We start from the raw sequence: 27,739 nt of genomic DNA on the forward strand, positions 1-27,739 counted from the left end.
ACAACATAAATAAAACCGTTAGTTTGCAATTTCCTAAAATAAAAGTGATGGTTGAAAATGGTCACAATACAGTTTAATCATATTTTCATCTAAGAACATTCTACATGCAGAACAAATAGGTGGAACTATAGCCCACTTATTATGCTGAGCCAAAAGAAGAATGTATCTATGTTTGGGGGGGGGGATGTATTTAAGAATAATCTAATTTATTTAAAATTAAAATGTTATAAACCAAAAAGTTATTTTTATTGATATTAAATTATTAGGAGTGTTTTACAGCTATGAATGAAGACTGTCAACTTTTTATTATTTAGCTCATATAAGAAAACTCTTCAAATTAAAAATACTAAATTCTAAAAAAATTTCTAATTGCTATACACTTTAACAATCAATTAATAGTTAGATGATGCAAGACATTTAAAAAATATTAACAATATTAAACATTAAATTTCATCATCTAAAGTCCTACTTCAAATTTTAATTTCTGAAAAGTCAAAATAATCATTTGTTGATGAAATAACTTTGTTGACTTTCTGTAAAAGTTTAATAATACATTTTAATTAGTTAATTCACATTAAGTAATAATATGTAAATCCTAAATGTCTCGCACTGAAAGCAAAATAAATCTTACACATTTTTGTGCACTTTCAATTCACAGCTACTTCATTTATGGACTTTAACTGGTGACAAAAAAAAAAATGGCTCAAAAAAAATATCAGCTCCAAAAACTGACAAATGTGCAGCAAAAGATTATGAAAACATGCAGTGGTTTCATTAAATTAACAACAATAAATAGAAAAATGTAACTAACGTATTACCAGTTTGTGCCATAAATTTAGCAGCATCAGCTTGTTCCTGAGGGACCCTTTTTTCATGAACAGATCGAGGTCGCTGACTTTTAATTGTATGATCTCCCATCATTCCAAATTCTAAAGACAGAATAAAGGTATATGAAAGCTCGTGTGTAGACATTTCTCACAAATCACATCACTGTCTCATGCAATATGTTCCTACACGGATCTAGAAGTTACTGATTCATTCCATGATTCTAAATTTTCTAGGCTCATCTGCTTGGAATATTTCTAAACTCCAGTCAAAAAAAAAAATCTATAAACAAGAACAAGATTTCAAGAGACAATAATAACAGTCAGTGAAATGAAACATCGGGTTTTAAGTCAGCTTAATTAACAGAAGTAGTGTATTCTTGTCTGATCATGTTTTGAAGCAATGCATCAGAAAAAATACAACCACAGTGCTAACTTGTTCTTCAGAGAGAGAATCCTGACTGCAAAGCAGTTGCTGCTTTGCCGAAGAGTGATCACCCCCACAGGTTTTTTCAGCACTTTCTTGTGGAGTGAGTAATCCTATAACCTAGCTCACCTAAGGCAAACATTCACTTGATGAACTATTTTTCCAAAGAGGAAGTTGACTTTGGTGTCTTCCAAAGCTTATAGAAAATGGTAGCTTAAGTAATTTTCATCCTCTCCTGCCTTGTCCCCACGTAATTCTTCACCTCTTCTCTAAGAACTTTTAAAAGTTATGTTTAAGAATGAGAATGACTCCAGGTTTTTTCATTTAATCCTTTCGATGTATACCTCCTAAGAAAGGAAGAAAAATCTGGGCATAACTCAGAGACAGATGGGGGAGAGAAAAAAATAAGCTGAACAAAAGAATAGATTCCACATAATATTTATTTTTAATCTATACGCTTAGAACTCTGTAAGAGTTCCATACTTTTCACTGCTACCGTAAAATAATTTTTGTAGCCTTCCAGGCTCCTCTGTCCATGGGATATTCCCAGGCAAGAATACTAGAGTGGGTTGCTATTTCCCCCCACCATGGGGATCTTCCTGATCCAGGGATTGAACAGGCGTCTCCTGCATTGGCAGGCAGATTCTTTACCACTGAGCCACAAAAAATAATTTTAATAAAAATAAAGCCTCATTAATGGTATGTTTGGTTCTGGCTCACCGGAGTGCAGGTGTTGGGAGGGCATTGCTGAGGGCCAAGGGTCAGTGGTGCTCAATGTTACAAGAAAATTGCTGGGCCTTTAAGACCAGGTCTTTTATACATGACACAGATGATTGGGTAAAATATGTTCTAACGACAGTGCAGGTATATTGCTAGAACTAATAATGTCAACATTTAGGAATGGGTAATTTCACCAGCTTATTGTTTTGGCTTTTCCCATCCATATTTAAATAATCTTCTGCTAAAATATTACAGTGAACTTTGTGCAATTAAGCAGTGCATTTTTGTATGCACAACTCTGATCTTTTGTGTGAGGAGAAAACATTAGCACGTGTTTTGTCCAGCCTGGCAGCTTTCCTCATAAATATTAAAAGTGTGGCACCTGACAGATTGATTTATCAGAAATCCTTGCCAGACACTCTACACAAGTGAACATCCCAGGAGAAATTTGAGAAATTTAAATGTGTGTTTTTGTCAGTTTAGATAGAATCCAAGGCAGGAAATTGAAATTTTCATAAAATGTCAGTTGGTTTAATCTTGTAAAATCCATCACTGTTTCCCATTGCTGCCAACAACCTTTCAGTGCATTTGTTTATGTGCACTGTAGGTTCTGCCTAAATTATGCTTCATTCTGCTAATAAGAAGCATCTAATCACATATCATTTAATGATTTTGGAAAGTGACTACTTTGAAAATTTATATCTAGATTCATGCACTACCCAATATTTTAAAATATTAAGTATAACTGAAATTTCTCTGGATCTGAAATAGCAAAGGAAATTTAGTAGTAATTTTTATTAACAGTATGCTTTACCTTCTGTCCCCTTGAATTTATCATTTAAATTGTGTATGTGTGTGTGTCTATCACTTAGGGCATCTGAATCAGAGCGCAGGTTCACGAAAATAATCTGGAGGCTCTGACACCTAGACTAAGGCAGTTTGGGCACTCGGAAAGTAAAGGATAGCAAAAGAAATTATTCCATGCCCACAACATCCTAACTAATAGGTAACTTTATTACCTGCTTTAGAGAAGGCAATTCTTCAACTCAGTGGCAGTGTGATAATAGCCTGCAATTTATTTTATAAGGAAAAACAGTTTACTGTACAGGGACAATGATCCTGAAATTTAGGAGTCTGAGGATTTGGCTGACACTGCTGAGATCATTTTAAAAGTGTCATATTCAATTTTTAATAATTCTGAAGTTTAAAAATGAGTTTACTTATTTTTTTAAGATAGGCATTAGTTATTTCAGTGAATATGTCATATTATTAGCTGGAATGTGATTGAAGTATCCCAAATATATTTATATTACAAATTAGATTTCTATATTCTTCAATCTAGTCAATTCTACTTATTAATCACCAATGCTATAAAATATTAGTGCTAATGCCTTATCATGGGTCACAGTATTTAAGAAATTCTTCAATCATATATGGACCTTATTATATAATTTTCATACAACCAAAAGTTTAAATGAAATTTTTATTATTGCCATCAAAACAACTTATCTAAAATTACTTTAAAAATTAAAACTATTATGAAGTCTTGATGTAACCATATTCCTTATAAGACAGATGACATGTAGGCCATTTGTTTCTTTTTCTCAGATGGAAAAGCAACACTATGGTGGTATTTTTTTTTTAATGTTCTAGACTGACTGTTTCAGACCTAAAATAATCCCAATTTCTAAGTGACATATGTAAACTCTTATCTAATTAAATGACTTTCTTTTGCCAGTGTTTATGTGCTGAGTGCTTGGAAAAAAATAAACATCTTTGTTTAAGTATTATTATCCATGGTGAGGTTTAACAACAAACGTCATGGCTCCATCCATATCTCACAATGGGATACTTTCAAATATCGGTGTTCTCTCTCAAGATGATCTTATCTTCTTGACTTCTTATGAAAGTTAAGGCCAATCAAATCATCCAAACTTTAAAAATAACAAGCTATTATGTTTGCTATTATTCTCTTACTTGGTGAGTGTGAGTGAAGGGAAACCTTTAGCGTGTTATACTTTGAATAAGTAAGTTCTTCGTGATTGTTGATTCATATTCAAATGATTCAAAGATCATATACTACATTAGTTACACGAGAAAATAGCATAGCCAAATAAAAAGATGATCTGCTTCGGTGAAAGCAATGAAAAGCAAGTTATGGAATCAGATGAAGTCATGTATAGCATAATATTGTGTATATACATATGGTATATGGCTTATGAAAATACAGGGTTATTTCCTATATCTTTATGCTGATACCATCAATGAAGGGGTCAATAAACAACTGTGTTCATGTATAAAACTTATATGGCTTCCGTGTTTAGGCACATTTTCTCATACAAACTCTTTCACTGCACTTCAAAAAAAAGCAGTAGCCTCTGGAAGTTAGATACAAATTTGTTGCTTTAAATATAGTTTTATGTCTTTCATTCCCCCACCCAGGACTTATAAGTAGATGACTAAGAAACAAATACACTCGTAAACTGACTCTTGGTGTTCGATTTTCAGTTATGAATTTTTTTCTGGAAATCAAGGGTTATAATAAAGTGAAATCATCAATAAGTTAAAACACACACATAATTCATTATTTTACCATGTGTTTATTCTTCAATGTATGGACAAGTAGAACATCAGATTATTTGATAACAATTGTTACTGCCATCTAGCTTGCAATATAAATATTAACTTCACATTGTCAGATAGCTTTCCCTCATCTTTCCACAGAAACTATTCTAGCTTACTATTGCTTTTCAAGAAACTCTCAAATTTATGCTCTACTTTTATGCTACAGCCCCCTTGCATGACTTTTGGTCATGGAAATGGTCAGGCCAATACACCCTTTCTCTTCATTTCCTTCACTGGAAACACCTGTTTTTCCAGGCATGCTTGCTAAAAAGCCTCCCCAAGTCCCACCTCCAATGGTACCACGGCCATGAACTACCCAACCAACCAGCATCAGCCTCCGTATGCCTTGACTTCTGTCTGTTTTATGTCAATAATGGATTTTCAATTATTAGATTAGGTGTTTTATTCCCCCAACTAGATTATAAACTTCTATGAGAAGGACGTATACCTTATGAGATTTAAAATCACCTCCTGCTTTGCATAGCTAGGGTTCAAAATTTATTCTATAAATAAATTTTATTCTATGAATTGCTTCTTCAAAATGCAAATTTTTAGATGCTGAGAATCATTTCTTTAATATTCTTTGGTGAACACTTCAATGGGTAAAAAATAAAATTCTTATAAAGTACTTAAAAAGTTAGGTATATATGATTATGACGGTCAACATTTCTTTTGTCAACAGCATTTACTATATATTTTAATGTATACACATATTCAGGTTATGAAAATAATTAAAATACTTCTTTATTTAGGACCTAAATCTCAGTGCCCTAAAACAAAGCTTAATGTTTTAAAATATCACTTAATTTTTGTCAATTATTTACTATGTTAAGTGTTAAAATTACAAAGGTAAGTAAGAAATAGTCTCTGATACTTTCATACCCAAGAAAAGCCACTAAACATGGCTTGAGCCTTTCAAGTACATAAAATTACTTATCTTAATCGAAGTAATTAGCTACACTTACATGTTATTAAATTTGTTTATTTTTACACTTATTGGAAATAGAGTTGGCACAGTTATTTTTATAGCAAATTATTTTGTGTGCGTAAGATTGCTTGGCTTTCTCTAGGTAGTGACAAGGAGCCAGATTATCAGTCATTATAATATCCTTCTGTTTTCTGAGATTTTTTAAAAAACATTTAATGTGATTAGACTTAAAAATTGTATTTTCTCCCTCACCAAGTATTCGCTGAGTGCTTGTACAAGCAGGTGATTTATGGGAACAAACAGATGATTGAGGAAAAGACTATTATCTTCTGTAGTCTGTATCCTCAAAGACATTTCTAGAACTTACATGAACCATTGGAAACAAGGAATTTTAAGATTAGGGATCATTAGTTGAAATTCTAGAGGACACTGGTTAGGATACAGGATACAGGATGCTTGGGGCTGGTGCACAAGGATGATCCAGAGAGATGATATGGGGTGGGAGGTGGGAGGGGGGTTCAGGACTGGGAACTCATGTACACCCGTGGCTGATTCATGTCAATGTATGGCAAAACCAATACAGTATTGTAAAGCAAAATAAAGTAAAAATAAAAATTTAAAAAAGAAAAACCTTTTACTGTTAATTATAAATGTTGCTGTTGAGTCACTCAGTCGAGTCCTACTGTGTGCAGCCCTTTGGACTGTAGCCCGTCAGGGTCCTCTGACCATAGGACTTTTCAGGTAAGAATACTCCTGTGGATTGCTACTTCCTCCTCCAGGGGATCTTTCTGAGCCAGGGATTGAATCCATGTCTCCGGCCTGTCCTACACTGCAGGAGATTCTTCACCACGGAGTCACCGGGGAAGCCCCAGTTTTAAACATACTAATACTTTAATTTCCCCAACCAAACAGGAATAGAATAAGTGAATAAATGACAATTTGCAAAGAATTAATTCAAGAATGACCACTGCATAATAAATATCAGGATATATTTAAATAAAATACATTTTTAGAGGATCACAAAATTAATGCTAATATTTAAAATAAATTAATTTCTATTAAGAAACACTAGAAATCTGAGCAATCCATTCTTAAAAATTAAAAGATTACTTGATATCCTTTCCTTCAAATTACTTCTTGGTTTCATTGACATAATCAGATACTTGGTTATAGGAACCAAGATGCTGTGTATTATAAAAATAGAATCTTGCTTTTGAAAATACTACCACGGAAACGATATTTTTCAACATTGGCCATTTCTCTGTTAAGTAAATGGTGATTATCCGGCACTTCTAAATTGGACAAAAGATAGTATAATCAAAGGGTATACTGTTACTATGTCCACAGAAAAACTAAAAATGATCAGGTGCTTCAAGTTGCTAAATTACAAAAACCAAACTATTTTACAGAAACAATTGTCAAATATATTTAGTATGGTTACTCTTAGACAACAATGATATATTCTAATTTACTGTATTTCCAAATACAAGCTTTGAAAAATAATTACATATAATAATAGATTTTTTAATCTCTTCTCAAACATGTATTCAAAAATTATATTATAAAGCATCTTATCTAGAATGATTCCAGGACATTTGGGGTATAAACATTTATATCATTATTTTTATACTAACTCTGACTTCTGGGAAATGTTAGTAAGTTGGGTGCACCATTCCATGTAAGAAATCATCAATGTCGGAATTATTTTTTAATATTTAGTTAGTATATATTATCCAATTGCATTTTATGATCTCATCTCTTTCTGGGATAAGTTGAATTTTTATAAACTATCAGTAATTATTTGCTTGAAAAATACTTTATTTGTTGGAGACGAGTAAAATAAATATAGTGTGTGTGTTAGTCGCTCAGTTGTATTTGACTCTTTGTGACCCCCATTGACTGTAGCCTGCCAGGCTCCTCCATCCACAGGGTTTTCCAGGCAAGAATCCTGGAGTGGACTGCCATTTCCTTCTCCAGTGGGATCTTCCCGACCCAGGGATGGAACCCGGATCTCCTGCACTGCAGGCAGACTCTTTACCATCTGAGCCATAGTAAGGCTTAAAGTACATATAGAAACACATAAATAATAAAAGCAATTATACTTCCAATATCAAACTAGTAGTATTCATCTCTTCTTGTTGACCTGCATTAGAATTTAATTTAACATTTTAGCACAACAGTGGCAAAATAAAATGCTATGCTCTAAGTTTTGGCACCTTGGTAGGGAACTAAAACCATCACACTGTAAAATGAATCTTATTGCTAACGTGACCCAATAAGATCTTAGGGAATCTGAATGAAAAGAAAGTGAACTGGGCTGTCCATGGATGAACCATTTCTGTATTTTCCTAACAATAACAAGGCTGGCTGGCTTTCTGCCAGTCTCTCTGACATGAGAGGGAATCAGGCGCACAGAAAGCCTTTTTTGGGCCTTATGAAGAACACTGGAAAGTATCTCTATCTAATAAAATGAGAAACTCTTGTAGGATTTTAGAGGCAATGAGTGAGAAATCATGGTTTGATTTGCATTTAGGTAGATTATGATAACTGAAGAATGGAGAGCAGACTGTAGGGAAAAATAATTAGAGGCAGCATAAACTATGAAGAGTGGCTGCAATTGTCCACATACAACCATCTGTGATTGGGCAGAGGGTCAGGTTCGATCAACAGGTTTCTGGCAGCTCCTAAAGATAGAGGAGTAGATAGATGGGGTACCCCTATTAGATAAGAACCAGAAGGACACAGAGAATGCTGGCCAGCCCCAGCTTACTGGAGGCTGAGTGCATCTTTGGGTCCAAATCATCGACAATTAGAGCACACTTCAACGCCCCAAATGCTTATAGGAAAAGTGTTTTATAGAAAAGTTTTACGTTTACAAAAGTCACACATTTTAGTATAATAGTTTTATAGATGCCAACTTTGTGTACATACATATATATTATGCATATTATATAATCTATATATATTATGTATTTGTTTAAAATGTTTAAGAAAAATTCCTTTATGAATTTTTAATTAAAGCACATATCCATTTGGGACTTTTCAACTTGCTAAAGTTCCATCTCATTTACTATAACAGTATACGTGCATGTGTGATCAGTTGCTTCAGTCGTGTCCGACTCTTTGCCACCCTATGGACTATAGCCTGCCAGGCTCGTCCGTCCATAGCATTCTCCAGGGGAGAATATTGGAGTGGGTTGTCATTCCCTCCCCCAGGGGATCTTCCCAACTCAGGTATTCAACCCAAGTCTCCTGTGTCTCCTGCATTGTGGGAGAGTCCTTTACTGCTGAGCTACTGGGGAAGCCCACTATCACAGTAGAGCAGAGAATAATTTAACTGAAAGAAATATCACCCTATGCATATTTACTGAAAGAAATAATTTAATAAGATACTCCATGAAAATAATTAGTGCATTCAACATTCCAACTGAACGTTAAAAGATTAGGTAAGTGGTTGCTTGACCAAAACAGTTGAACATATATACATGGTGGATATTCCATGAAATGACTGTTTGTTTGTTTGTTTTTATAAGCACTGATAATTCAGAAACATCTTTATTGCACTTAAATTACATTCATTTGATTCACATGATCTCAAGGTTGTATCTGGAAGTAAGAAAACAGAATTTCCTCTGACATTTACAATTTTTGACCTATCTATTTTGTTCCTACATAATCTATTTTTTAAGTAAATAGTTCTATTCACAGTTTGCTACTGCTAAGTCACTTCAGTCATGTCCAACTCTGTGTGACCCCATAGACGGCAGCCCACCAGGCTCTCCCGTTCCTGGGATTCTCCAGGCAAGAACACTGGAATGGGTTGCCATTTCCTTCTCCAATGCATGAAAGTGAAAAGTGAAAGTGAAGTCGCTCAGTCGTGCCCGACTCTTAGCGACCCCATGGACTGCAGCCTACCAGGCTCCTTCATCCATGTGATTTTCCAGGCAAGAGTACTAGAATGGGGTGCCATTGTCTTCTCCATTCACATTTTACCATTTATCTATTGCTATATTTCTACATTTTATTACATAATATTTTAGTTTAAAGCATTATTTATACATAGTTACTGAAAGAAATAACAAAACTGACTTATTTAATGAAAATGATTAAGATGTATATAGAGTATTTATAATTATTTCTAAAAATAATTATAATACTATCTTTACTAATCCCTTAACACAGCTTATTTCTAAGGGATATGTGAACACATGTGAATGATATTTTCAGAATTTTTCTAGGATAAAAACTATCCTTATAATCAATTAACATATATTCAAACTTGTTTCCATCAGTTCAGTTCAGTTCAGTTCAGTCGCTCAGTCGTGTCCGACTCTGTGACCCCATGAATCTCAGCACACCAGGCCTCCCTGTCCATCACCAACTCCCGGAGTTCACTCAGAGTTGCGTCCATCGAGTCAGTGATGCCATCCAGCCATCTCATCCTCGGTTGTCCCTTCTCCTCCTGCCCCCAATCCCTCCCAGCATCAAAGTCTTCTCCAATGAGTCAACTCTTCGCATGAGGTGGCCGAAGTACTGGAGTTTCAGCTTTAGCATCATTCCTTCCAAAGAAATCCCAGGGCTGATCTCCTTTAGAATGGACTGGTTGGATCTCCTTGCAGTCCAAGGGACTCTCAAGAGTCTTCTCCAACACCACAGTTCAAAAGCACCAATTCTTCGGCACTCAGCTTCCTTCACAGTCCAACTCTCACATCCATACATGACTACTGGAAAAACCATAGCCTTGACTAGACGGACCTTAGTCGGCAAAGTAATGTCTCTGCTTTTGAATATGCCATCTAGGTTGGTCATAGCTTTTCTTCCAAGGAGTAAGCGTCTTTTAATTTCATGGCTGCAGTCACCATCTGCAGTGATTTTGGAGCCCCAAAAAATGAAGTCTGACACTGTTTCCACTGTTTCCCCATCTATTTCCCATGGAGTGATGGGACCAGAAGCCATAATCTTTGTTTTCTGAATGTTGAGCATTAAGCCAACTTCTTCACTCTCCTTTCACTTTCATCAAGAGGCTTTTAGCTCCTCTTCACTTTCTGCCATAAGGGTGGTGTCATCTGCATATCTGAGGTTATTGACATTGTTTCCATAGGTTGTCCTTATTAGTATTGAAGCCCAAGAGGCATTCAAAAAAGAGAACCAAAAACAGTTTGCAGTATCAAAGAAGTGCTTCACATACCTACAGAGAAGGAAGACCACTGAAACTCAGATGGAAGCTACAACTTAATGTCACAGTGGACAAGTGAATGGGCTACCAGCAGAAGCAGCTTCTATTTGAGCATCACACCTGAGCTTCTCTTAACCTGCTTCCTCCTCTTGCAAAAGGGCATTCTAGGAACAGGTTTCTGAGGTCTTCTGAAGCACTAAAACTGCATCATTTTCTCAGGTCAGAAGTTGGTAAATGGACCTGTGGGCCATCTCTCAGCAGACCCAGAGGCCTAGAGGCTGTGCCAGCTTGCCTGGAGTGCCCAGAACAACCAGGCCCCAGAGTCTAAGGAAAACATGGAGCTGTAGCTGCTTCTACACCTTGGGACCTGGAATGCTTTGCTGAAATGCTTATACCTGGATGCACCTCTCTTGGGTAACAAAACACAAAGAAACTGTATGGGACTAAGTTACTGTGTGCACGCACATTTAAGGCAAATTCTGGACCCAAAAGATACAAAGAGATGGAAAAACCCAACTGCCACTTTTGAAGAGACTGGAGCAAAAACCAGGTTTCAGAAGCAAAGGCAGGGTACCACACATGCCCCTGCATGCAGCACCACCTAAGGGGTGGGCAAAGCACCTAAGCCCCTCTCTGGGTGGACTCCTCTATACACCCCTTCCCTCACCCCTCACTGCATATAAGGAAAAAGCTGACTTCCCCACCTGCCTTCTGAAGAAGCAGTAAACAGTTGCTTGTTCTCCCTCCCTTCTGCCTCAGCAGGGGCCCCTACAAAGTTTGCCTGAATTTCTTGGCTGGCCTCTAACAAATTCCTTTAAGGAAGCAAAAAGTCCTGGACAGTAACAGAACAGGTCCTTGGGTGAATGAATTCAGTGGTTCAGTCTTATCTGACTATTTGCAACACCATGGACTCCAGGACACCAGGCTTCAATCTACTTCACCATCTCCCAGAATCTGCTGAAACTCATGTAAATCAAGTTAGTGAAGCCATTCAACCATCTCATCCTCTGTAGTCCCCTTCTTCTCCTGAATTCAATCTTTCTCAACATCAGGGACTTTTCTAATTAGTCAGTTCTTTGCATAAGGTGGCCAAAGTATTGAAGCTTCAGCTTCAGTATCAGTTCTTCCAGTGAAGATTCAGGACTGATTTCCTTTAGGATGGACTGGTTGGATCTCCTTGCAGTCCAAGGGACTCTCAAGAGTCTTCTCCAACACCACAGTTCAAAAGCATCAATTCTTTGACGCTTAGCTTTCTTTATGGTCCAACTCTCACATCTGTACAGGACTTTTGGAAAAACCATAGCCTTGACTAGACAGACCTTTGTTGGCAAAGTAGTATCTCTGCTTTTTAATATGCTGTCTAGGTTGGTCATAGATTTTTTTCCAAGAAGCAAGCATCTTTTAATATCATGGCTGCAGTCAGCATCTGCAGTGATTTTGGAGCCCAAGAAAATAAAGTCTGTCACTGTTTCCATTGTTTCCCATCTATTTGCCATGAAGTGATAGGACTGGATGCCATGATCTTAGTTTTCAGAATGTTGAGTTTTAAGCCAACTTTTTCACTTGCCCCTTTCACTTTTATCAACAGGCTTTTTAGTTCTTCTTCACTTTCTGCCATAAGAATGGTGTCCTCTGCATATCTGAGGTTATTGATATTTCTCCCGGCAATCTTGATTCCAGCTGTGCTTCTTCCAGTCCAGCATTTCTCATGATGTACCCTGCATATAAGTTAAATAAGCAGGGTGACAATATACAGCCTTGACATACTCCTTTCCTGATTTGGAACCTGTCTGTTGTTTCATGTCCAGTTCTAACTGCTGCTTCTTGATCTGCATACAGATTTCTCAAGAGGCAGGGCAGGTGACCTGGTATTCCATCTCTCTCAGAATTTTCCACAGTTTATTGTGATCCACACAGTCAAAGGTTGTGGCATAGTCAACAAAGCAGAAATAGATGTTTCTTTGGAACTCTCTTGCTTTTTCGATGATCCAATGGATGTTGGCAATTTGATCTCTGGTTCCTCTGCCTTTTCTAAATCCAGCTTGAACATCTGGGTGTTCACGGTTCACATATTTTTGAAGCCTGTCTTGGAGAATTTTGAGCATTACTTTGCTACCTTGTGAGATGAGTGCAATTGTGCAGTAGTTTGCGCATTCTTTGGCATTGCCTTTCTTTGGGATTGGAATGAAAACTGACCTTTTCCAGTCCCATGACCACTGTTGAGTTTTCCAAATTTGCTGGCATATTGAGTGCAGCACTTTCACACCATCATCTTTTAGGATTTGAAATAGCTGAACTGGAATTCCATCACCTCCACTAGCTTTGTTCATAGTGATGCTTCCTAAGGCCCACTTGACTTTGCAAAGATGTCTGGCTCTAGGTGAGTGATCACACCATCGTGATTATCTGGGTTGTGAAGATCTTTTTTCTATAGTTCTTCTGTGTATTCTTAGCACCTCTTCTTAATATCTTCTGCTTCTGTTAGGTCCACACCATCTCTGTACTTTATTGTGCTCATCTTTACATGAAATGTTCTCTTGGTATCTCTAATTTTCTTGAAGATATCTCTAGTCTTTCCCATTCTGTTGTTTTCCTCTATTTCTTTGCATTGATCACTGAGGAAGGCTTTCTTCTCTCTCCTTGCTATTTTTTGGAACTCTTCATTCAAATGGGTATATAGTTCCTTTTCTCCTTTGCCTTTCACTTCTTCTCTTTTCACAACTATTTGTAAGGCCTCCTCAGACGACCATTTTGCCTTTTTGCCTTTTTTTTTCTTATGGATGGTCTTGATCATTGCCTCCTGTACAATGCCACAAACCTCTGTCCATAGTTCTTCAGACACTCTGTCTATCAGATCTAATCCCTTGAATCTATTTCTCACTTCCACTGTATACTCATTAAGGGATTTGACTTAGGTCATACCTGAATTGGTCCAGTGGTTTTCCCTAATTTCTTCATTTAAGTCTGAATTTTGCAATGAGGAGTTCATGAACTGAGCCCAATCAGCTTCCAGTCTTGTTTTTTCTGACTGTATACAGCTTCTCCATCTTTGGCTGCAAATAATATAATCAACCTGATTTTGGCACTGACCATCTGGTGACGTCCATGTGTAGAGTCATCTCTTGTGTTGTTGGAAGAGGTGTTTGCTATGTACAGTGTGTTCTCTTGGCAAAACTCTGTTAGCCTTTGCCCTGCTTCATTCTGTACTCCAAGCTCAAACTTGCTACTTCCTCCAGGTATCTCTTGACTTCCTACTTTTGCACTCCAGTCTCCTAGGATGAACAGGACATCTGTGTTGGTGTTAGTTCTAGAAGGTCTTCTAGTTCTTCATAGAATCTTTCAACTTTAGCTTCTTCAGCATTAGTATTTGGGGCATAGGCTTGGATTACTGTGTTACTGAATGGCTTGCTTTGGAATCAAACAGAGATCATTCTGTTGTTTTGAAGATTGCACCAAAGTACTGCATTTCAGACTCTTTCGTTGACTATGATGGCTACTCCATTTCTTCTAAGGGCTTCTTGCCCACAGTTAGAGATATAATGGTCATCTGAATTAAATTCGCCCATTCCACTCCATTTTAGTTCACTGATTCCTAAAGTGTTGATGTTCACTCTTGCCATCTCCTGTTTGACCACCTCCAACTTACCTTGACTCATGGACCTAACATTTCAGGTTCCTATGCAATATTGTTCTTTACAGCATCAGACTTTACTTCCATCTTCAGTTACATCCACAACTGGGCTCTGTTCTTGCTTTGGCTCAGTCTCTTCCTTCTTTCTGGCGCTATTTCTCCACTCTTCTCCAGTAGTATATTGGGCACCTACAGTCCTGAGGAGTTCATCTTTCCATTTGATAACTTTTTGCCTTTTCATACTGTCCACAGTGTTCTCCAAGCAAGAATACTTAAATGGTTTGCCATTCCCTTCTCCAGTGGATCACATTTTGTCAGAACTCTCCACCATCACCCATCCATCTTGGGTGGCCTTATACAGTGAGGCTCATAGTTTCATTGAGTTAGACAAGGCTGTGATCCAAGTGATCAGTTTGGTTAATTTCCTGTAACTGTGGTTTCCATTCTGTCTGACCTTTGATGGATAAGTGTAAGAGACTTGTGGAAGCTTCCTGATGGGAGGTACTGGCTGTGGGGGAATCTGGGTCTTGCTCTGATGGGCAAGGCCATGCTCAGTAAATATTTAATCCAGTTTTCTGTTGATGGGTGGGGCTGTGTTCCCTCCCTGTAGTTTGGCCTCAGGCCGAACTATGGTAGGGGCAATGGTGGTAATGACAGCTCCTTCAAAAGGACTTAAACCAGGACTGTTGTATTAAGTGCCCCTGACCCCACAGCAGCCCACTGTTGACCCACACCTCCGCAGCACACTCCTGGATGCTCACAAGCAAGTCTGGCTCAGTTTCTTGTGGGGTCACTGCTCCTTTCTCCTGGGTCCTGGTGCACACAAGGTTTTGTTTGTGCCCTCCAAGATTCCGCTTCCCCAGTCCTGCAGGCAGAGAAGGCAATGGCAACCCACTCCAGTGTTCTTGCCTAGAGAATCCCATGGAAGGAGGAGCCTGTTGGGCTGCTGTCTATGGGGTCACACAGTCGGACATGACTGATGCAACTTAGCAGCAGCAGCAGCAGTCCTGCAGGAGTTCTGTAATCAAATCCCACTGGCCTTCAAAGTCAAAGTCCCTGGCGGTTCTCAGTTCCTTTGCTGGATCCCCAGGTTGGGAATCTGCTGTGGGCCCTAGAACTTTCACAACAGTGTGAGAACTTCTCTGGTATAATTGTTCTCCAGTTTGTGGGCTGTCTGTTTGGTCATTCTAAAGTGGGGCTAATGTCCTCCAAGAGGACTCAGGCCACACACCACACCTCCCAGGTCTGCTGCAGCCAGAGGTCCCCATCCCTGTGGCAGGCCACTGCTAACCTGTGCCTCCACAGGAGACACTCAAAGGCAGGTCTGGCTCAGTCTCTTGTGGGGTCCCTGGGTCCTGGTGCATACAAGGGTTTATTGAGCCCTCCAACTGTCTCTGGTGCATATGGGGTTTGACTGGAAACGTGACTTCACCCCTCCCACAGTCTTTCTCCCTGGGTGCATGTCTGAGCACTAAAGCAAGGTTTACTTTGCATGTGAGGCTTCAGATTATGCAGTTTGGAAAGCTGTAGCCAGCATCCTCATTGGAGAGGGATTTTTTTTTTTTTTTTTAGAAGACAATATGTTTTCAAAGGTTTCTGAGCATTAATACATTCCATTCATTTAATAAACATTAAATTGGCACTTATTATATTCCAGTCAGGACTCTAGACACTGGTGATACAGCCATGAACTGAATAGACAATAATTTGTTTTTGTGAGAGAAAAATTTACAGTTATTCCTAGTCTGATATACAAGGCTTATAAATCTTACATAAATATTAAACTTATTAGCCAGTCCTTGGACAGCTTCATTATAAGTGGTCAACATACATTAGTCAGATTCATAACTATTAATGTCATTCTTTCATTCATAAACTGCTTCAGATAAAGGGAATTTAAGCAATATCTCATCCGTATCATTTGATGGAAGATGATTAAGAGATCACTGAGATGAAAACTTGACACAAAAGCCAGGTTACTATGTCCAAAATCATGCTGTGGTCTCACTGGCTTCTCTTCTGTTGTCTTAGAGCTTTCTTTCCATTCAATCTTAATCGATTTGGTTAAACATGGATCTAGTCTCTATGTGCACTATGAGAAAACGCTTGCTCCCTCATTCCATTCACTACTGTCATATTCTACCTCTTAAATGCTTTTATTTTTGTAAATTGCCCAAGAAGACATAAACATAGTTTCATTATAGCATGCCTCTCTATTTTCACGTGGTCATATATTTACATTTATGCAGTCATCAAAGGTTTGCTCTCAGAGGAAGGAGCCATAGACACAGTTTTGATGTCACCTCCCCTCCCAAATATCCTTCACAACTAATAGTGCAGGGAGGGAAAATGTTAGATTTTTTTTGGTCTACTATCTTTCAACATACATCTCTCTTCAACCTGAGTGGTGCTTTCCCTTGTCCAATTTTCCTTGATATTAATACTGTTTTTGCGGCTTTGGTAACACCTTTGTCTGTGACATCTTTTCCTATATGTTTTCTACTCTTCAGTATCATTTTGCTTTAAGCATATATCGTATATAAAACATGTATAGCTGTATTTTAAAAATTACATTGATCCTCTTCCTTTTAGTAGGAAACAAAATCACCTTAATTTATCATATGTATCATAATACTGGGCTTATTTCTTGTATCTTAAGATTTTTCTTTAGCATATTCTTTTTGTTTTTTCATTTTTCCCCTATTTAATTTTTTTGGATTGATAGCAATTTTCACTGTAATATTTTTTATTTAGATATCCTTATTGGTGTTCACCAATTTTATCACATGCACTTAAATAAAGTTTTGAATCTATCAATACCTATAGTTAATTAGTGTTTGTACTCATTACCAAGCCAAGACAAGAATTTTAATGTGTCATCCATGCTCCTCTGTCTTGATACTCATGTATCATTATTTTCCATATTCATTTCCAAATTATTGTACATCATTCTTCAATAATTAGACTTGACTATTAGTCCCAACTTAATCTAACGCTAAGTATCAGTTTCTTTGTTGATCTCCTTTCTCAGATTTGCTTAATTATGTTCAAGTACATCCTTTAACAGAGAATGGTCTAACATTGACCCATCTGGCTGTAACATTTGAATGCTGGTTTTACTAGACCTAGAAACTTAAGGTCAAAGATTTTCATCTTAGTTTCTGAGGCAGGGATTGAACCTGGACCCTGTCAATGAAAGTGCTGAGCCCTAACCACTGGAACACCAGGGAATTCCCGAGGTTGAGAATCTCTTTTCCTCAGTGAACACTGATGATAACTGGAACACAGAATGCAGGTATCCATCGTTGCCTGTGAGATGTCTACTGGTAAAATGGCAACCCACTCCAGGACTCTCACGTGGAGAATTCCATGGACAGAGGAGCCTGGTGGGCTCCATGGGGTCGCAAAGAGTCGGACACGACTGCGAGAGTAACACATACAAGAGAATCTGCTTTTCTTTCTGGAAGTTTCTTTGGGGATTTTTCCTTTTATCACTGGAGTTCTGAAATTTTACCAATGCATGTCTAGATATGGGTCTTTCTCACTCAGCTTACTTGGAACTCTGTTCCCTTTCCATACAAGGACCAGCCCTTTAGCTGAGTATACTCAGCAATTCTCTCTCAAGCTAACCTCCCCTTTTCTTGGTTTCTGTCCATATCTGGTGTGGAAGTTTGAAGGTGCTGCAAGCTGCCCTCTGCTTGCATCCCAGCCTCTCTGTATCCCTTAAGAGTCTCCTCTGAGAAAACTGAATCCTGATTTCTGACTATTAAAGTTAAGTGCAAACTATATCACTTTCCCTGTCAGTCTCCGAAGAATTCTCTCTCCTAGTTACATAAACCTTTCAAAAGAGTGTCCTCTGATTCCCCACTCTCTCCTCGTCCAATTATGTCAGGCAATCTGACTTCAACCCTCCTTCCCTGAATGAAACGGCTCTCTGGAAAGGCAGTTGCCTCAGAAACTGTCACATTCATCTTAATTCCTCCAGCATTTGACATCCTCCCACCCTGGCCCATCCCACAACTTTTCCTAAAATGTTCATCCCGCTTGGTTTGCAAAGCTGACGTTTTGATTTTCTTCCTCCTCTTGACTGCTTTCTGTTTCCTTCACTGCCTTAGTGAATCTTCATCCTCTAAAGCTAAGTCTTCCCCTCAACATTCTCTCCTTGAGACATTCCACCCATTCCTACAGACTCAGGTATCACTTTTGGAAAAACAACCATCAGTCTCCCACTCCTGTGGGCTGATCTACATCTTGAGGCCACCCACACTACAGTGCCTCCCAGTTACAGTGATACAGCTAGGATATATGAAAAAATCATTACCACCTTGGTGAGAGCTGGTCCTAGGCATGCATTCCAAATTTATTTTTCAATAAACGTATGGTGCTCAGGATAAATCATTCAGGAATAAATAAAGAGCAAAATTAACAATAAAAGTTGTCTGGAAATAATGCAGAAAGTTTTCTTACAGTTATCAAAAATTTCTTGATGAACCAGTTTGATTATGTAAAGATAAGCCCTAAGGTAAAATCTGGAAAACTGACAGTGATAAAAGAGAGAGGTTAGTTTGCATATTAACAAGTAATAATTTGAACTTTACTGAGGCTCCCAGGGAGACAAAGTGAGGTTTCCTGTGTAAAACAGAGGAAGGAGGTGAGACTGAAAAGAGGATTAAGAAGTAAGGAGAGAACCATCCAGAAAATGCTTGAAAATTGAGACCGCAGGAGGAAACTGTGAGATTCCACATGGAAATAATATCAGAAGCAATTTTAATAACAGTGATATTTAAGTATAAAGGTATATACTGAGAAATAAAATCCTTCTAAACCACAACTAACTTTTATTAAAAGCCTATACCTTATATTCAGAGAAGGCAATGGCACCCCACTCCAGTACTCTTGCCTGGAAAATCCCATGGACGGAGGCGCCTGGTAGGCTGTAGTCCATAGCATCATTAGGAGTTGGACATGACTTCATTTTCACTTTTCACTTTCATGCATTGGAGAAGGAAATGGTGACCCACTCCAGTGTTCTTGCCTGGAGAATCCCGGGGATGGCGGAGCCTGGTGGGCTGCCATCTATAGGGTCACACAGAGTCGGACACGACTGAAGTGACTTAGTAGCATACCTTATATTAGTAACATTTAAAAAGAGGTGATTACAGAAATTAAAGACTGATTTCACACTGAGGTTGGCAAGGGGCAGAATAAAGAATAGCCCCACCGGCAAAATACAAAGCAATGGTCAATGATATAGCTAAAATACATGTAAGATTGAACAGGCAGGAACACACATAACTCCTCCCTCAAAACATCCTTAGGGATATCGAGAGTATAATGAATTTATAGTTGCAAATTATGTAAAAGATCAAGCTAAGTGTTTGCTTAAAAATTACACTAAAAGTAGCATTTGAAAGGATGGAGAATTTGGAAACATTGATGGTAACTTTAGGATTACAACCTGACATTCTTATATTGGGTTCTGCATGGCTCATGCTATAATATCCATTATACACAGTCTCTCAGCTGATTTTGTATTTTCTGTACCAAATGCAAACACCACCCTGATATAGAAGGGAGTCTAAAGTTGTTTACTAGTCATTGCTGGGTTCTACTGAACTGGTGGCTAAGTGGCCAAGTGGCCAAGGATTGGCAGAGGGAATTAAGGATGGCATCTCTTATTTGCTAATTCTTCCTGATTTTGGTTTTGGGCTTTTTCTTCTTCCCTTACCCCAACCTTCACAGGGCACAATAGTCCTGATTAGCTAATTATTGCAAACTGCTCCAACAAGACTTAAGTGAGAGATGTAATTAAAATTTTGCTTCTCAGAAGGAAAAACAATGTTATCTTTGTGCTGTAGCTTTAAGTTTTTAAATGTTTTCCAATTAATTATAATATCTCTTCAAATCTATGTATTATATAAGTTATTATTTCTTTGCCAGAAGTCTATATCAGGATATGTCTTCTAGGCTGGCATACACCTGGTGTAACAAGTTATTTTAAAGTGAATATACTGGGGTTTTTGATGACTAAAGTCTGATGAGTCAACATTGTAAAATAGCTGTCAGTCAGTCAGTTCAGTTCAGTCGCTCAATCGTGTCTGACTCTTTGCGACCCCATGAATCGCAGCATGCCAGGCCTCCCTGCTATACCAAATCTCAATTTAAACTTTTGTTGCATTTTTTAAAGTATAAAATTCAGAACTTTCGGTCCACTTTATATTCAAATGTGGCCATTAGTGTTTTTAACGGAAATACTGATAAAGTATAATACATGGAAAGAATAGGAGAATTGGCTCAAAAAATTATAGTCTCATTTTGGAAATAAATTTTGAGTGCCTAATGGAAAAGGTGCTTTAGAGAAGAGAAACAGTCTAACTTCACTATAGAACTATAGGGCTCCAAATGTGATAAAAATAGATTCTTAAAAGAATTAAAGAAAAAAAAAACTGTATACTTAACTTGGGAAAAAATTCAGAAAGAAACTGATTTTCTTTGAATATTTGGAAATTCATGTGCTGAAGGATTAAAAATAAATGAACAAATAAGAAGGAACACAGGGGAAAGGGTCAAATCCATAGGAAGAATTTTCTGACAACTGGGAGTCCGTAAAAAGGAGTGAGTGTCAACATGAAGTACCAGAGTGTTGGACTAGTGGAGGTGCTTAACTAATGGTGTGACTAGTCAGTATTCCACAGGGATGTATCTCTGATTCCTAGAATCTATGATTCTACCCATTCCGCAACATTGTATTCGACTGATTTTTCAACTGTCCTGTGTCCATCCAAACCATGTCCCAAACTTGTCAAGGTCTCTTGATCTCCACCATCACCACGCAGGTACACAACCAACTAGCTTCTTGCACTGGGACCATTGCAATGACTGTCTAACTGCCTCTTCTCCACCTCCACTTCTGCTCACCATGCAGTCTCCTCATAGCAGAAAGGCAGATAATGTAAACCTCCTCTCTAAATTCATTTCATATCTTTCCAACTCTTAGAATAAAATCTAAACTCCTTACTCTGGGTCTTACTAATAGGCCTGTGTAATCTGCCCAGGCTACATCTCAAAAACCATCTCACATTCTTCTCCCTATGATTAACCATGTTCCAGCCATACTGACCTTCTTTTATCGCCTAAAACATACACTGATTTCTTCAATTGGGAAACTCTTCTGGTCTTTGCATGGTTGTTTCATTCCTGTCATTCTTCAATTCAGTTCAGTTGCTCAGTCCTGTCCAACTCTTTGCAAACCCACAGACTGCAGCACACCAGGCTTCCCTGTCCATCACCAACTCCGAGAGCTTGTTCAAACTCATCTCCATGGAGTCGGTGAGGCCACCAAACCATCTCATCCTCTGTCGCCCCCTTCTCCTCCTGCCTTCAACCTTTTACAGCATCAGGGTCTTTTTCAGTGAGTCAGTTCTTCACATCAGGTGGCCAAAGTTTTGGAGTTTCAGCTTCAGCCTCAGTCCTTCCAATGAATATTCAGGACTGATTTCCTTTAGGATTGACTGGTTTGATCTCCTTGCAGTCCAAGGGACTCTCAAGAGTCTTCTCCAACACCACAGTTCAAAAGCATCAATTCTTTGGTGCTCAGTTTTCTTTGTAGTCCAACTCTCACATCCATACATGACTACTGGAAAAAACATAGCTTTGACTAGATGGACCTTTGTCAGCAAAGTAATGTCTCTGCTTTTTAATGTGCTGTCTAGGTTCATCATAGCTTTTCTTCCAAGGAGCAAGCATCTTTTAATTTCATGGCTGCAGTCACCATCTGCAGTGATTTTGGAGACCACAAAAACAAAGTCTGTCACTGTTTCCATAGTTTTCCCATCTATTTGCCATGAAGTGATGGGACCAGATGCCAAGATCTTCATTTTTTGAATGTTGAGTTTTAAGCCAGCTTTTTCACTCTCCTCTTTCTAAGAGTGGTGTCATTTGCATATCTGAGGTTATTGATAATTCTCCCGGCAATCTTGATTCCAGCTTGTGTTTCTTCCAGTCCAGCATTTCTCATGATGTACTCTGCATGTAAGTTAAATAAGCAGGGTGACGATGTACAGCCTTGACATACTCCTTTCCCGATTTGGAACCAGTCTGTTTTACCATGTCCAGTTCTAACTTCTTTTTCTAACCTCCAGTTCTAACTGTTGCTTCTTGACCGGCATACAGATTTCTCAGGAGGCAGGTAAGGTGGTCTGATATTCCAGTTTCTTGAAGAATTTTCCACAGTGCGTTGTGATCCATAAAATAAAGGCTTTGTCATAGTCAATAAATCAGTAGTAGATGAGAGTTGGACACGACTCAGTGACTTCACTTTCACTTTTCACTTTCATGCATTGGAGAAGGAAATGGCAACCCACTCCAGTGTTCTTGCCTGGAGAATCCCAGGGACAGTGGAGCCTGGTGGGCTGCCATCCATGGGGTCACACAGAGTCGGACACAACTGATGCAACTTAGTAGCAGTAGCAGGTGTTTTTCTGGAATTCTCTCGCTTTTTCAATGATCCACCAGGTGTTGGCAATCTGATCTCTGGTTCCTCTACCTTTTCCAAATCCAGCTTGAACATCTGGAAGTTCATGGTTCACATATTATTGAAGCCTGGCTTGGAGAACTTTGAGAATCACTTTGCTAGCATGTGAGATGAACGCAATTGTGCAGTAGTTTGAACATTCTTTGGCATTGCCTTTCTTTGTGATTGGAATGAAAACTGACCTTTTCCAGTTTGTCATTCTTAGTTAAAATCTCACCATTTTCCACAAAGCTCTCCTTGATCACCAAATACAAATACAGTCATTCTCTATGACCTGATTTTAATTCTTCACTGAACGTATCATTATCTGTGTTGTGTTTGTTTCTGTTTTGTTTAATAACTGTATCCAACAATCCACTAAAATGTGAGGTTCATAAGACTAGGAGTCTTGTCTGTCTTGTCCATCACTGTATCATGTGCCTTATAAATGACTGCAAAGTATGTTGCAATGTTGAGAGAGAGGAAAAACAGAGAAAGGAGAGAAAGCTATTATTACTGAATATCATGATCTTAATCTTACTGCACTCTGGGTGACATCCTCTAAATCTATTTTCTGTTATGTTGCTCTGTATTTCTTCTTTATTATTTCTATTCTTCTGGAAAAATCACTCTAAACGTATCTGTTTTGTGACCTATTTAAGTATTTTGCTTGCGTGTTTTCTCATTCAGAGTGTGCCCCTTGCATTACATCTGCTGATTCTCCTGCATGGTTTTTGCTTTCTCCTGTATTTTATTTTGTATGATTCGGTGTTATTTCTACTGAGGGCTCATCTTGCACAGCACTTTCCCTGTCCATGAAACTCACATAATCGTCACTGTAAAAATATCCTTCACAGCTATAATTTCTTGGCTGTAGGTTACTATATCACAAAACCATAAACGGGCATCATATACTTGCATGGCCTGTGCTGGTGTTTGATCCTTTTGTTGGGGTGGGGGTACCTTTCTTCTTTCCATCAAGGCTCTTGAGGAAGGCAAGCTTCTTTCTCACTCTTTCCTGCAGCCATTGAATAAAATTTCTCTAAACTCCCTTTGATAGAAAAGGGAATTTGGTGAGGCCTCCAGCTTTACGTAGTTTTTTTTTTTTTTTTTCCCCTGAGCCTATGCAGGCTGAGCATACTCTCCTCTCCATGCAGCAACACTGAAGTCATAAATTCTTAACCATCTAGAGCTTATACTGGCCCAAAACACTCAAAAGTGCCAACTGACCCTTATACCTCGCTTTGTCTTTTTATTGTTGCTGCTGTATTTTATGGATACCTATGTATATATATAGGTACCCATATATATATATACACACACACATTATTTTCAGGATGGCTCATGTTTGTTATCTTAACATTTATTTAGCCTTTCTATGAGTTTTCATCAGGGCGAGGGGCCATCCACCTCAGATCATTCTGCCATGTTGTTCAAATTCTTTCCAACAAGTTAGCTACTCTATTTAAGTGCTATCATGAGTTAAGTTCTATTATTATTCCCCTTTTAGATGTTGAAATGATGAAGTTTCAAGAGGTTTCTTGACTTGTCCATCATTATACAGTTGAAGGTATTTTGGGTCTGGGATTCAAACAGTCACATATAATCGATGATCACAGCAGGCTCTCAAGTATAAGGCCATAGAGTTAATATAAACCCTTTCAAACTTAAAATTAATTTTGATATCTCTGCACTTTGAATGGCTTATTTTCCTAAGTTGAAATATGTGGTTTCATGGTGTTAATCATGGTGGAATACATAATCAGGCTAATGTTTGCTCAGAGCTTTTATAATCTCAGCTGCAGATCCCTTCCAATTGCTTTGTGAATTTTCCATGGTACACCACGGGAAGGAAAATATGTCAAATTAACAGTTTCACAATGTGAATGAATATTAAGATGCCTCCCAAAAAGTGTAATCTCACAGTGTCATTAACATGAGTTTGGATATAATGGAAATATTTTAATGGTAAGTAACATATCATACTGCTCCTTTCCTAAAATTTTCAATCATCGCAATATTAGTCTTTTTAATTTGTGTCTAACAAAATTTTCTTTTTTAAGCATGAATAAAGAGATGCATTTATATTTTCAACGAAGAATTTAGAAGTGTGAGTACTAGGCCACATTAGATTCACTCTGGAAGAGGCACATTAAAAAATCAGAGGAATTTATATATTTAATCTTTAAGTTACTGAGAGTGGAAAGGCTTTAGTTTTGGTTCCTCTACAGACTGCAAAGGTTTTCTGACTCCAATTTTAATACAAGAATAAAATTCTCACAACAGTACTCAATTCTTCTTGGTAAATGGCTGAGAAAGAACTGAACTCTTTTACCAGACAAGCAATCTGTTAATCACATGTAAAGGTCAGGACTGATCCACACAAGAACTTGATTTTTCATTTGTGACAATGCTCTGTTCTTTCCATACCCTATGGTTTCAGAGAACCAGAATTTCCCACTACCTCAAAACACTAGGTTAATCTCAAAAACAAGTCTGAAAAATAAATTCTTTCAGATATTAAAAAACATGAAACACGAACAACTACCAAATGATGTTTGACATTTAAGAATGACCTTCATGCAGCAAATAAAGCCATTTTCCAAAAAGCCAACGCTCAAACATTCCCAGAAACACATTTGCAAATGAAAAGACATCACCAGCTAAAAAAGTAATTACTAGCCATAAACCTTTTTTTTTTTTTTGCAAACACACCACTGAAATTAGTGAAGTTAAATGCTCAGATTAAGTAGAAATCCTCCATCAATTCTCATGCCACTTCTGTAACACTCCTGAATCAGATTTGGCAACTTCACTGAATGAACATTTTCCTTTTACTAAACCACCTTCTCTTGCAGCCTCCTCTGAAGATGGAGAACATGTTTTGCTGGTATCCAGAGAGTCTCAGTGAATTTACTGACTTACAGATTTAAAGTAGCTTCATGGTTGACTGTCTTGACCTCAGGTTTTGAGGTCAAAATCTCCTACTGCTTCCATAAAAGGCAATCTCTGGGCTTCCTGGAGCAGATTATCTGGAGAAGTGTAGATGGAAGCATTTTGGTCCTATCCTAAGACCAGCCAGTAAGTGATATCAGTAAATACATTAACACAGTTACCATAAAATGATTATATGAAATTAATTTCAGAGTCCACATACATGTGTCAGTGTTTTCTTTCTCTGGTGCTTAAATAAGGATACCAACATTTCTTTGGCATTTACTATGTCACCACCCTTTGGTGAAAAGATGGAATTTGTTACCTCTTTTATATTTAAGAATTATGACCCCCCTCACCCATGTAGAGATGAGAAATCAAATGATAATGTAATAGCATCACTTGCACTATAAACAGTGAACACTCAAAATCAGGTGTGACTATGTTCAAAGCCTATGTTTTTTTCTTTAAAGTATTAAACTAAAACAGAGGGCACAGTATCCATCCCCTGAGTAAAAGCCATTCAAGTTCATTATGATAAATAAAGATGTTAGAAAAAATATTATGTTTATCCCTATTCCACCACCAAAAAATTCTTACCATCGTTATTTCCAAGTTTTAAATGCTCTTTTGGGGAGAGGCATGTGTAATAAGATGTTATGAGGTTTTTCTTGAGAACTTGTACCAGAGGCAAGTTAACAGTGCAAAGATTTCACTGTTGAGAATACATTCACTGAATTAAAATCTCCAATATCTCCCACAAACACAAAAACAGATTTACAATTGGAAGTCATCCCAAGGTAAGAGTATTGACAATTTTTTTTTTTTTTCCCAAAAGGAGAAAAAGAGGCCTCTGGAGAGTCACTAATAAATTTAGGGGTGACTGAAACACTTCCTGATTGGACATTCACTAAAATCATCAGGCTCTCTTATCAGCTGGGTGCTCTCAGATAAAGAGGACGAAGCACCAGTGGAAGACACTTCTGTGAGACCACATCAACCACAAATGCAGAGTGTATTAGATTTTGCAGCTGAGGGAGGGGAATGAGGATCTGGATAACCTCAGGGTTTAAGGATAAGATTTAGAAAGAATGGAAATGGTACACTCAGCAAGTCACCGGAAGTCACAACACAGAAGTACTTTCGAGAATTTTATGACTTCACTTTGAGCTTAAGGTGAGAGTGAAACTTCTTAGTGGAAATGCTAGCAGATGAACTAAGGAAGTCAATATGAGGATATAGGTTTATTGACTTTTTGCTGTGATAAAGGTTGGGTAAGGTCTACAAAGCAAAGAAGGACCAGCAGCTGCTTTTGGAGAGAGCCCACACTGGGGTGTGGAGGAGGAAAGTGGAACATTGAAATAAGATTATGAGAAACAGCGAAAGGAGACAGAACTTAAGAGGGTGTTTTATCCAAGGAAGCCCAGCCTTCAGTTAATAAAAGGGAGTTGAGAATGTTACTGGATTTGAATATTAGATAATCACTGGTGATCTTCAAGAATCAAATAATTTCCAAAAAAGGTAAAAGAAATATAACTTGATTAGAAATAGAAATATTAGAACTGAATACTGATCAATAATAGAATCTCAATCTGTTTTTGTGATTTTAATGAATGCAGTGAATAAATAAAATATGCATAAAAATTAAAAGGGGAAGAGATAACTAACACTGATTTTAATATTAAGCAGACTATTATATTTATAAATATTAATCTTACAATTTCATTGAAATTAATGATTTTGAGAAAACTTTAGCAATGTTAATTCAAGAAGCAGGAAAAATATTTAATTGTCCAATAAACAAAGAGGACAGAAAATGTTGTTAAAGGACTATATGCCAATAAGGACCAGCTTCATAAACAACGGAAAGAGGCAGCTTTTAAATTTTTATAACGAAATTATTTCCTAATATAGACAAAATGTTATAGAACTTGCAAAAGATTTGAAACAACCTAATTTGTT

General features: G+C 37.7%; 1 protein-coding gene across 1 annotated transcript in view; it reads right to left on the reverse strand.

The window, feature by feature from the left end:
* Nucleotides 1-27,739, reverse strand: part of ADGRB3 (adhesion G protein-coupled receptor B3) — an 881,864-nt gene that overhangs the window by 546,643 nt on the left and 307,482 nt on the right. The window contains exon 2 of the mRNA XM_052651548.1: nucleotides 819-929. Coding sequence (XP_052507508.1) covers nucleotides 819-929 — 111 coding nt within the window. The remainder of the gene's footprint in view (nucleotides 1-818; nucleotides 930-27,739) is intronic.

Source organism: Budorcas taxicolor, chromosome 14 (assembly GCF_023091745.1).
Source record: "Budorcas taxicolor isolate Tak-1 chromosome 14, Takin1.1, whole genome shotgun sequence".
NCBI classification, from domain to species: Eukaryota; Metazoa; Chordata; class Mammalia; order Artiodactyla; family Bovidae; genus Budorcas; species Budorcas taxicolor.